Below are 13,511 nucleotides of genomic sequence, written 5' to 3'. Positions count from 1 at the left end.
TGGTCATCTCTCAACAGAATTAGAACAGGACATGGTAAATGTGCTGATGCTTTTCACAAATGGGACAATGCAGCTCTCCCAAAATGTGGAGCTGAGAAGCAATCAGTGTGACATCTTATACAAGACTGCCTGCCCCTTAAGGGCTTACAAAAGAAATTTTAGTGAATTCCTGTTTGCAACTAAAGAATCAATTGATTTTATTTGTAATCTAGATATTAACTTGTAATTTTTTATTGATTTTCAAAAAAATCAATGAGACATAAGAGGAAGAATTCATCATAAAATATTCTTACCAGAATCATGTTTAATTAAACATAAGCTTCTTATTCTGAAGCTTACAGAATCTCCTGCTCTTGCAGCTTATGTTATTATGGACAAACTGGTCGTCCTGCACAAATTCATCGTGAAAAACATCAGGAATAGATTTCATTTAAAGAACCCAACAAATCTCGTTTAGCTAGGCATGCATGATCTACTCAATACAGGATTCAGTGGAACAAAAACAAAGTGTTACACAAGTTTTCTTCTTCTAGAAAGACTGCACAAGGATATCTGTGAAGCACATATTCACAACCCAAACCTAAATAAAAATTATTGCCCAAAACTTTCTCAATTTTGGGAAATAATACTGACTAACTTAAATATAAAGAGCCAATACATTATTTAAATTAAGGGGATATTAAATCCCACAATGTTTTAAAACCGAAATGGTTTTAAAACAATGTGGGATTTAATATCCCCTTAATTTAAATACTGACTAATACTCACCATTTGTGTCCATTAATTTGTAATTAATTTTTTTTAATATTTAAAAATAATTTAACTAAATTATTTTATTGTAATTTATTTTGGATATCTATCAATGCTGATGGAGCTATTCTCCTGCAGCCAATAGTGCACATAATATCACATGCTTTCAATTTAATTGTTATTCTCATTTTTGTGTTTTCCTATAACTGTATTGACAATGGCTATGAAACTTAGTCAAAAATTTTACAAATAAAGTCATTCAAATTAAACATAAGTGATTTTGGTAATAATATTTTATGATGAATTTGTATAAGTGTGGTGTTTCCTGTTTCTTATTCAGATGGTATGGTTTCTAGACATGGGTGGGATCTCAATAGAGTCCTAGTAAATTTGAGGATCAGCAATTCATATTCAAAGGAAAGATTCATCTGAAGCTCCCCAGCCACCATGGAAGAAGAAGAGGAAACATTAGTACAACCTGGACTAATTATTCTAGAAAAGGCTCTGCAAGGAGAGCTAATGAAGTTCACAACCGAAAGTAACAGAATATTTGCTTTTTGGATGTTAAGAAAAGTTCTCATTTTAGAGAAAAGATATCAAAGTTTATCTTTGTCTGATGATCTCTTATTCAGCTTAGAAAGTCTTCATTCACTAATGTTCCCCTAGATCAAATACTGGACTTTCCTGTAGATATTGTTTACCCCTTTGACTTTGTCATCCATTCTATTTTTGTGTGTTAAAATAAGCTTTTTCAAAAAATTAAAGGTACAATAGTGTTTGCCAATGTTTTTTGGATCATGTCCCACCTCGATGCCTCAAAGATTTTGATGTCACCCCCCAGCATAATAGTCAGCCAAGTTCTGAAAAAGTATAATATAAATAAGTACTTCAAATAAAAAAGGAACATAGGTAAAACTGGCTTTAATTTGACTTTCTTCAATGAATATAAATTTTATATTATGCTTTGTATATTGTAAAACATAAATCGAAATGAACTTGGGAAAATAAAATCCAAGTTAATGTGATCCTTGAGCTTGATGTCTGCTGCAAAAAAGTTTTTATTTGAGGTACTAATTTAGTCATTTTCAATCTCAAATGCCCACAGTTTGTGATATCCAGATGATTTATTTTTTTCAGTAACAAGTCATTTACAGCACTAAAGACACATTCAACTAAATATGATGATGGGAAGGGCAACAGTAATTTTTTGTAAAACTAGTTGAATTTCAGTATTTTGTTTCTGTCTCGTCCGAAAGCCATGCCATTGTTCCTTTTATATTGAATAAAGTTCTAATGGACTCGTCATTTTGCTTTTCTGAAAGTTTTTCTTGATACTGTATTTATGTTGACTGCTGTACTAGTGTTGTCAGCTTTTTTTCTCGGAAAGTCAGGGTTGCAACATCAACAATTTATCACTGACGATGGTGATTTTTTGACTATATTGGTGATGAATGCAACATCATTTTCTAATTGCCTCCCAAAATATTCAAATTGCCCTCCTGGGGGGGCATACACTCCACGTTGGGAAACACTGAGGCACAGCTACTGGTGGTCCTCTTTCTCTAGCACTCGATAACTACTTCATGGAGTAATTCAATCAATGCCTAATGGACAATATCTCTCCTAAACAATGCTTATGGAAATTTCATCATATTTTCATCACAAAGATCAATAGAACCCACCATCACATCCAGTTCACTCTTGAAGTAAAAGATCATCAAATTTCAGTCCTAGATCTTCTTTGCCAATGGTGGTCTTCACTTCTCTGCTGTTAGAAAGAAAAACTGCACTGGACTTTACATTCATGCTCTTTCACATCATTATCCTTGTCAAAAATCTAGCACCATTAAGACTCCAGTACATCAAGTTTACTCTTTATGCTTTATTGAAGTGCTAGTGTCTCAAGAAATAAATGATATCAGATCCACTTTCCAAGAGCTTGTGTAGTGGATGTGGCGTTTGCACACCACTGTGCTTGACTGCACAAATGAAGACCTGGTGTTTCGAATCTAGTCATCGACCAGAGGAAATTTTTCTAAGCCTTTTTACGACTGGTTCCCGAGTTAGTTGATCTCTGGCACAGGCAAGCGGGTTTTTTCTCCCGGAAACTCAAGAAAATCGACCGTAGAACCCACATTATTTCAGACATTAAATATATTGTGTTAGGGACTATGAGATGGCGGCACTTGTTAAGCCATCTCTCTTCACTGCTTGCCGCTTAATTAGTGATAGCCTTGGGCCAGCTATCCCTGATTGGGTACCGGTGGAGACTGAACTGCCCACTCAGTCTCCAAAAGTTAGATAGGGCTAAGCAGCCTCGCCTACTCTCTATATGGGAATAAAAAGGCATTAGCTGATTTTTTTTTTAGATCCACTTTCCTCACTAATGATTTTAACAAGTCTCATATCAATGAGGTCATTCATAGTTAAGTTTGCAGAGTCCAAACATACCATAGAATAGAAATGACTGGAAAGGCACCAAGTCCCTACACTGCACCAAACCTGGTTTGAGAGAAAATTCAAAGAAGCCTGTGAAATGCTAAAACACTATCCAAACCTGAACAAAAATGACGGATTAATCATTCCAAGAATGTGGAGAACCCATCTGCAACCCTTATAGCAACCAGAACAAGCCCTGAAGAAAATCTCAATATAAGAGGACTTTAGAAATGTTTAATGTAGTTCTGTTTTTAATTAATTTATTTTTTAAATTATTTTATGTGGTTTTTTTTTAATTTATTTTAATTTAAAATTTATTTTTATATTTATCTGTTTTTTTTTTATTTAATTTTTCCACAAGAGGTCAGGCTAGGTAAAAGATTAATAAGCAGTTAGATTCATTTTACCTTTGTAAAGTGCAGTGGCATGTAGCTTGTATCTTATATGTATTTTCCTGATGATGACCTCAATACAGAGGTCGAAATATCGAATGTTACTTTCCTAATATTAAGTAAAATAATTATTTTAACACATGCGTTGTCTCCATAAATTCTTAACTATGAATGCTGACCACCGTGTAACCTTAAAAGAAAGAATTAATAGCTAAAGTGTTTCCTTGTTATCTGCCTCCCAAAAGGTAGTCCATCATGTACTATTCCTTAGTTAAAGGTATCTCTGAAGGAATAGCCAAACTAGTTAGACTGGTTAGCCTACAGGTGTCCTTTTGCTCTGCTAACATGATTTCTGCTTTTTTTTTAGGTGATGCAAAAGCACATAAAAAGCAGAAATCTTGCTCTTTATCCCACTCTGGAGTCTATTAAATTTTGTGCCAGTGTGATTTAACATACTTTGGCCAAACTGATAGATCAGCAGCTGTTCAATGTGATATGAAGTGTTATTTTTATCTTTGTGTAAGCACCTTTGATTACATTCCATGAGCCAGAACAGTCCAAACTTGCAGAACCTGCCATCTCCACCAAACACTGATAATGACCTGAAATTATCCCAATGGAAAATAGTTCTTCTCTATGCATTCCACAGTCAATAGCTAGTCTTCCAGTTTTCTCTACCACTTGTTTAATTTGAAAGTCATACTAAAGATGATCTAGACATGAAGGTGAAAATTCCATGTTTAATAAAGTCTTATGTAAGTAATAAATCCACTGTTGTTTATTTAGTTTTTTATTATTATTATTATTATTAGACACCCCCAGGGAGTCCAAAGACTCATTGAGGGAGAGCACCTGCTCTACAACTCTGTCTCCGCCTCTCAATCCACCAACTGACCACAACTACACCAACGCCATCTACTGCCACCCACCACCACTAGTATTTCCAAGGATAATCACAAACATCCATGCCCACAGCAGGATTAGAACCCGCAGCCTTTTGGCTGGAGAGCGGATACGCTAACCACTCGGCCAGCCAGGCTGGGATAGTTATGGCTTAACATGTTCCCATTCATTATGTTACTAAGAAAGAACATATTTTGCTACTTAATTAAGCCATGTTCTGATCATTAGTAGCATGGATAACACAGCTTGCTGCTTTCAAGTCAATTAAAAACATCCCAACTTCTACTAAATACCTATCAGCAGTGATGTAGTGGTGTTAGAATACTGCACTCAGTACTTTATTTTGGGCAACAGGAAAATTTCAAAATATTATTAAATACCAAAAAAAATAGTATTTAAAATTATTAGATATTATTATACTATAAAATGTGTTCATACTTTTTTTTTTAATTTATAAGTCATCAACAAAGATGAGGAAAGGATTTGATGAAAAGTTTTTTCACTTGGTTATGAATTAAATTAAAGATGCCTAGAAATTATATTCTTGGTTTATCCTATATCCAAGTGTAAGCAAAAAGTTTGCATATGAATTATCTTCACAACTAAGCTATTTGTACATAGAGGCTAATGACTTCACATTAATTGCCTTGATATCCCATAATGCAAAGCACACATTCTTTTGGGTGTGTATAATGCTAAGCATGATGGGAATTACTTGGATATAGGATAAATGAGAATATAATTTCTTAGCATCTTTAATTCATAACCAAGTAAAATAACTTTTCGACAACTAGCTCTGATTCAAAATATTTTAATAAGGTGTGACACTTGTCTCTACTTGTATATGTGAAAAATATGACTTCTGCATTACTTAATCCTTGGAATCACTTCTGGGTCTGACTACAACTGATGAGACCTCAATAAAAGTCAAAACCAGTGTGGGTAGTAGTCCTTCCCATAATGCTTAGCATTACACATACTCAAAAGGATGTGTGTTTTACATTATGGGATACCAAGGCAATTAATGTGATAGCCTCTATGTAGAAGTACATTAGTTGTGAAGAGGCTTAATGCACAAACTTGGCATACACTTGGATATAGGATAAACCAAGAATATGATTTCTTGGCATCTTTAATTTAAAGGGAAAGGAGTTAGAGAAGCAAAAAAGATGAATATAACACTTCATAACATTGCAGCAACTTTTTAATTTAGCATTACGCAGCAGACCAATAAGTTTATTTCTCCTTTGTAAATAGATGGAATTCATTCTAGTATGATTAGAATCAAATGCAATAATGTTAGTGCTGCATTAACAGGTAATGTTTACTAACTATCAAAAATGACGATGAGAAGTAATTTGTTTAAGAGATTGTAAGCAAGTTATTTTTTTAGACCAATATTTTTTTCAACACTTGAAGAATAAGATCCTACCCATAGTAAATATATATTATCCTTGGAAGTTATACAACATACCATTACATCAACAAATTTCATAATCTGTCAGCATGAAAGAATCATACTGAGAAGTCACATTATTACTGAGAATTTACCTGGAAGTGGTAAATTCTCAGTAATGATGTGACTGGATGTGGTACAAGAAGGTTATGCATTAAGATATGCTGTTTGGCAGCCAAACAGCATATCTTTTAATAAGAGTCTCATCTCATCTTCCTTTTTCCCTCTTTTACCTTGCGGTGTCGAGGGCTTATTTATCATCGGGCCTCAAACTGTTCACAGGATAAAGTGGTCAGCCCTACACCGCGGTGTATCCTATGTCCATAGTGTTGAGTTCCCAAAGCCGGTTTGCCTGCTTTGCGGGATGAAAAACCCCAGGATAAACTGGAAAAAAAACTGTACTGTCCACGCCCAAGACTGACTAACTTGGCTATGGCTGAGGAAGATCCTTCAGCTCCTCACATCACTGATGGGAATCGAACCTAGGACACTCCTTTCCCAGGCATATGGCTGTGAAGTGCACAGCCACTAGGCTAACAGCGTGGACTCTATAAGAGTAGCAATCAGAAATAAAGAAATTTTAAAAATAAAATTATCATTCAAATCAGATCAAAATTTAATTTCATCAGTTATCTTCTTGTAGCAATATTGCCACAAGACAAATGAATAAAAGAAATTTGATGTTAATTATGAAAACAAACCTGGTGGTCTCTGATAAGGTGCTTGAGAAGGTGTTGGTGGGGGTCTCTTTCCTTGCAGAGTTAAATTTAAGTGCTCTGGTACTGGCTGGTTACGAGCAAGTAATCTATAAGCCATAATCTGAGCTCGTAATTGTTGCAACTGAGCAGGAGATAATAATGATGGTTTCTGAGAAGCTTGCTGGGGAACATTTTGATTCAAGGTTGAGGTTGTGGCTGCTGATGGACCTGATACTGTAGTGGAGCTGCTGTCAGTAAGAGGTGACCCTTGAGGTCCATTCATCTGATTATAACCTGAAAGGTATAAAAATATTTGTAGTACAATTGCTCAAGTGTTAATTAATCCATAACAGAGAGAGTATGTTCATGACTTAGTTTTAATGGTATTAACAAAACTAAATGCACTATTTTATAAACAGATGTTTTATTAACTTGCTTATATTTTGCTGAATTTCAAATCAACACATGTATATGCAACAGTGAGTAAGTGAACACTTTTCACTTACTGTCAGGTATACATGCTGTGTTGTGCTCTGAAGATGCTCATTTGATATTCAGCAAAATATAAGCAAGTTAATAAAACATATTTTTATAAAATAGCGTGTTTGGTGTTGTTAATACCATTAAAAATAACTCATGAATAACTGTCAACACCTAAGCTTATCCGTTAGAGAGAGATATGTTTTTATGAGTGAAGAAGTTGTGCTCTTAAACAGCATGACTAGTTTGACTGGAAAACACTTTTATGTAATTTTTTTTTTAATGTTGAGGGCATACTGAAAAAGTGATGAACTTTTACTATTCTACAATTTATTCCCACAGCTATATTTCACAAAAAATAAAATAAGATCTACTCAAGATGCTTCTTTATCATTACACCAAAATTTGCAAACATATAGCTTCTTTTATGTCATATAGCAGTCTAAATGATGAATACAAAAACTCTTTTTCAAGTGAAAAAGAAGAAAAAAAACTAAATAAAAGTTTTTTGCAAGGTTTTTAGGAATAACCTGAGAGCCTGAATAACCTGAATAACCTGATGAGAATGAGTTTCACTCTGTAGAAAATAAAAAATTACTTTCTATACATTATAACTGAAATTGAAGCCGAAATAATTAACATGTTCATGCTGAGATGCATACATGCAGGTTGTGTGCATCAGGCAAGAGCTCGTTTGACCACATTACCATCCCTTTTCAGCATCATACTATCATGTTTGTAAATTTGCCAACTACATACTTACTTTTAATATTATTCATTACTAGAATCATTTGGCCTTTGCACTAGGTAGATATCTATGTTATGTGAAAACTGTGATATTCAAATACAATAAGAGAAATAACTGAAACAAGCAGTATTTTTTTTAATCAGATTAAAATTTCATGAACAAGAGAGCTTACTTAAGCATACCATCAATGCAGACTATTTCACCTGGCAAAGAAGTTATAGAAACAAACTGAAGCAAACAGCCATGAGCAGTCTAATTCCACCAGCTTTCGCAGACTATTTTATGGAACATCTGGAGAGAGTCTACTCGAGGAGATAACATCTTCAGGTGATGAGAGGTGACAGTTTAGTCATACTTGGCAACTAAATAACTACAATTTATTGAACAGGAGTTTTGTTTTGTTACAGGAGTCAAATTCAATAATGAACTTGACTCCTGGCAAGTTCATTATTGAACATAAATCTAACAAATGCCCTTTCTGGACACTTTAATAAATCACACCTCAACATTTTCCGTTTATGGGTAGTTTTCAATAAACAGAAAAACTGAATATTTTTTATTTACACATAACAGAAAACAGACAGACATCAAAATTCCTAAACACAGATTCATAGCATAAAAAAAATATTAACACAAATGCAAGAAAGTTTTTAATATGGTTTATAAACAAATATTTTGATCTATAACTTAACAGATTTCTTCACTATAACAGACAATTCAAGAAGGCAGAATAACAACAATGGACTTCAAAAGAGATATGTACTGTATGTACTATACCACTAGAATGGTATAGTACAGCAGATATAAGGACTGATTCCCTGCTGTTGGAAGAATTAAACAAAATAAAAATTATCATGACTGCTAATGGATATAATTCAGTCTCCTTCCAGAAAATAGTGATAAATATAATCTCTCAACCAGATCACAATCCAATGTTCAGTTACTACACCTTGCCTTAAATGAAAATTAGAACAAAAAGCACTAGCTGTTGACAAGTTTAATCAATATACAACCTTTAGATAATTCAGAAACTGTCATGTTTTCTACCATTCAACAAGATTAACCATCTCACTGCTTGCCTGGTTTATCAAACACCTTTTTCTTGTCAACTTTGTTATTTTGGATAGATGGGCTGCTGAATTCAGGACATCAAATTCTTGAAACCTGACAGGTACGATCTTGCTTATCATGCCACTCAGTATTCTTTGGAATCAAATCAAAATTATGCACTCACTCACTCAACAGATTTGTTCAACTGTTCCCTTAAACATGTGAAACTATCTCAAAGTTTTGAAAAGTAATCATGATTAACTGTTTATAATTTTTTTAATGAACAATTTATATAATCCTGTAATGAATTAAAAAACTAACCATTGTTTTCTTTGAACTCTAACAGTCTTATCTGCTGTTTATTCATGTGTGACCAAGATATGAGCAGTAAACACATGCTATTAATTGGTCTTTTATTCTCTTCCTGATGTCCACATAACAAGGGAAAATATATGAACTAATAAACTTTATAATTTTTTATTATATGCGATAACATTATTTATTTCATAATAATTTTTTATGGTCAAATGCATGTTATATAACTGACTCCCTGCATGCTATCTACAGCTGAATAGAATACATTTCTCCTTCAGTACCTTCAAAACAAAATTAGATTGCTAAGTATTAACAAGTGACTATCCGTACTTCTATATTTCCTCTAAAATTAGCAACACTGAACAGCTGGAAAATTAACAGTTAACAATCCAGAGAAAGAAAGAGAAATTGGGAGAGAGGGGGAACAAACTGTCGATCAGATCTCTGTCTACTTTCAACCACTTATTTACCTTACAAATACCATCTCTCTCTTTCCACAGACACAGAGTATTTATTACAGATGTACATATAATCTACAGCTATAGATTATAGGCTAACATGTTAGCTGGAAATCTGATTTCCTTTAATCACTCTTATTTAATAGAAAAACAAATGTCTAAGATTAAGAATTAACTAAATTTATTCAGCTGATTAATATGCCAATATTTTGCCTTGGCCATCAAGACATCTTCACAGGCACAAAGATTGAGTCGTGCACACAGGCATACTAGACGTATGGCAAACAGACTAACTGTAATAGATGGGCTACTAGTCCTAATTGGTGCCCTCTATGGATGTGGTGATCGACACTTGCTGATGATCTCTCAGATGTTTAGCAATGTGATGCAGCCAAATTTGTACAAGTATGGGGAACATACAGTAGTGCTGTAGTAGATTCCAGAAATAGCCTCTTTGCTTTAAATCTGTTTCTGTATAGGAGGGAGGTTTTCTTACATTGGATCTGGTGATCCATGGCAACTTTATCCAATGGAAGAAACTATAAGAAATCACTTGCCAACACATGGCACTGCACTGTAGGTCTTGTACCTCTCATTGGTGGTGTCTACACACACACACACACACACACCAAAAATATCCTCATTACTTTTATGTTAGATTTATCATTCAATTCCTTAATTTCATAAGAAACCACTTGCAAACACATGACACTGCACTGTAGGTCTTGTACCTCTCATGGGTGGTGTCACACACACACACACACACACACACACACACACACACACACACACACACACACACACACACACATCAGGGGCAAATATTCCGGGTGTGCTATGTGTGCGGTGCTCATCCACGAAATATCGGTATCACTGATATTATATTTTTGCATTTATTCCTGTTAAAGACTCCCCCAATTGTTTGCAGACTTCGCGTGATTCCTAAAATTGAACACAATATACTAATGCTTCATTGTCCTCTTCATGAGGGTAATAAAGCATTAGTGCTTCATGAAGAGGACACTTTTCAATGCGTAAATATTGCGTCATATTCACGTTAATAGCCCAGGTGTGCTTGCAAAATGCATACACCTTTGAGCCCTTCCAAAAGATGTAAAGAGGGTGCAGCGAGTCAAATTCTTAGTGTTTTAGTATTTTTAAACCACCGAGAAGGATAGGCTGGGTGACCTAACATTTTGAGCTCACCCAGCACCTAGCGGCTGTGATTGGTTACTGTGTCAACCAATCCCATGTTGTCATTTGTCATGAGTTGAGCGCTTTCTGTATCCGATGGCTGTATTACAAATAGCTGTTACACGTTTTCTGGAACTGAAAATTTGAAAGTGGATGTTAGGAGAAAAATGCTAATTGTTTTTTCTTTTGCTTGTGCAGTATAGCATCTGTTGAGGTTGCAAAGTTTTTTTAATGGTATAGAGACATTTTTATTCTAGTCTTTGGAAACAACAGACAGTAAAAAAATATCTGTTCCTGAATAAAAATGAATATTCTGTGTATTATAAGACGCTAATCTACAACAAAATACCAACATATGTGAGATTGATAAGACAGAAGAACCGCCGATACTTAAAAAAAAAACAAAAAAACTAATGAATGTAGGATTCCCGAAAGTGTGGATAATTCCGATAATGATCGGATGTTATGTATACTGAGTCTCAGTAAACAAAATAAAATTCTTAGAAAATGGAGTGAAATATACACAAACCAGAGAAATACACATATGCGTATGCAACAAATTTTATGAGATGATTTGCTGCTCCATCAAACCATATTTTTTTTTTAATTATGCCATCATAAATTCACTTATTCATGTTTAGACTTTATAGTATCATGCTATTCACTCTATCCAGCAACTTATAGGGCACACATATCACAAATGATAACTATTAATAATTCATTTACCATTAATGAGTGTTTCTACTCACACTTATTCTTTCCTATTCTTACATGTCTTATAAATGATGGTTCACATATTTTCATCTGAGTATTTCAAATATACCAACGAAATATAGCATTCACCTTCATTGTTTTCTAATAAATCCTAAAATAAACACTCTATGCAGAAGTATTCAAAGTTATCCTGCAGTTAATTGCATTGGACCAATTAAGATGAGTGCTGATACGTTATGCACTCTCAAAACTTTCATAATAAAAATACAATCACAAGGTCATGGGCATCCGCAGAGGGGGGGGGGGGAGGCCAAACGGGGCACTTCTCCCTGGGAAAGAATAAAAAATTCCACAACTTATAATCATAAAAGTGATTGAGATATGTAATTTTAAACCCTTGACCCTGGGACGCTTTGTCTGCCTTAAAATTTTTTTATGGGTTGGCCTGTTTCAGCCCATGGCGGGGTAGCCATAGAACACGTTTTATTGCAGCAATAAAACACGCATTCCTGTTTTTTTGGTTCATCTTTTTCTGATTTGTGAAAAAAATGTTCATTACTGTTGTGAACAGAGACCAGTTCGTTTGCCCTCTGTGTCTAGTGAGTCACTGAGTGAAATGTGAATTGTAAATTTATAGTGAAACAAATTTAAACAGAAAAATACATTTTTAAAAGGTAAGTGTATGTAATTTAATATTATTTTACTTAATTGTTTTATGATTTTTTTTTGCTTTTAAACTGAAATAATCTACTTTAGGATTTTGGGATTAATTAGTTGATTTTTAATAAAATATGCCAGTCAATTTTTTTTTATATATGAAATTGTGCTAAAAACTGTATTAATTCTGAATACTTTTTTTTCCCAAGAATTAAAGATCATTAAAATCAATGTAAAATGAAAATAATGTATTTATAAATTAAAGACTTAATTCTGTATGTTAGTCAAGTAAATAATAGTTTAATATCCGACATTTCACTGACCAATATCTGTCAGCATTTTCAAAGGATACACTGGTAAGCAATAGAAAGTAACAAAAACTAGGAAACTAACCGACAATTCTAAAAATTATATAAAGTTACCACTGTGCATGATAACAATACGACACTTGATACAATACGCGTGTCGCAAGTACAACATTTTATTTGTTGAGATATTTATTGTAATTTTCATGAAAGTTCATTTCCTTTTGGTTAAATGATCTGATTAGAGTTTTCCATATATCTGGTAGGATTAGGCCTTGATTCTTATTTAAGTTACCTGTTGAAAGGGCGACTGTAGCAGCTTCTTTGAATGTTCTGGAATGGTAGTTCTCTTCTATGTAGGGCATATGACTCATATCCCATTCAATATTATGGTTGGTAGAGGCAAAGTGGGAAGAAAGGCCTGATATATCTCGTCTGTTATTCCTTACATAGCCTATGTGTTCTTTCTTTCTTGTTTCAAAACTTCTAGATGTCTGTCCGATGTAATTGATACTGCATGAACAGGGTATGCTATAAACTCCAGAGTATTTGTAGAAAGGATGGCTATCTTTCGGTGATCTTATAAACTTTTGGTCTCAATAGGTTTGAAGGTTACTCTGATATTATATGGTTTTAGAAGAAGAGCTATTTTTTTGGATATGGTACTAACAAATGGAATTGTTATAGATGTATTGGGTTTCATCTCGTTGTCTTTGCGGTATGTCATTAAAGAGAATCTTGTTGATGATTCTTGTTAGGTAGCCATTTAGGGATAGATCTCTGGATATTTTCATTAATTCTTCTTGTTAGTCACCAGGGTCTGTGGTACACTGTATAGCTCTTTTTTTGAGCATATGGATAATGCTGAGTTTCTGGGATATGTGGTGAGAAAAAAAAAAAAGAGCTATACAGTGTACCACAGACCCTGGTATTATTAGTATCAATTACATCG

The 13,511-nt window shown here is 34.0% G+C and overlaps 1 protein-coding gene across 6 annotated transcripts in view; it reads right to left on the bottom strand.

Moving 5' to 3' along the window:
• The window catches only part of brm (ATP-dependent helicase brm), a 677,861-nt gene that overhangs the window by 520,894 nt on the left and 143,456 nt on the right, over positions 1-13,511 (bottom strand). For all 6 annotated transcript variants that reach the window (XM_090410652.1, XM_090410651.1, XM_090410655.1 and 3 more), the window contains one exon: positions 6,642-6,932. In XM_090410652.1, coding sequence (XP_090266778.1) covers positions 6,642-6,932 — 291 coding nt within the window. The remainder of the gene's footprint in view (positions 1-6,641; positions 6,933-13,511) is intronic.

The sequence above is a fragment of the Typopeltis vanoorti genome, chromosome 20 (assembly GCF_054136105.1).
Source record: "Typopeltis vanoorti isolate ZY-2024b chromosome 20, IOZ_Tvanoo_1.0, whole genome shotgun sequence".
Classification (NCBI taxonomy): domain Eukaryota; kingdom Metazoa; phylum Arthropoda; class Arachnida; order Uropygi; family Thelyphonidae; genus Typopeltis; species Typopeltis vanoorti.
This window is presented reverse-complemented; position numbering and strand designations above follow the sequence as displayed.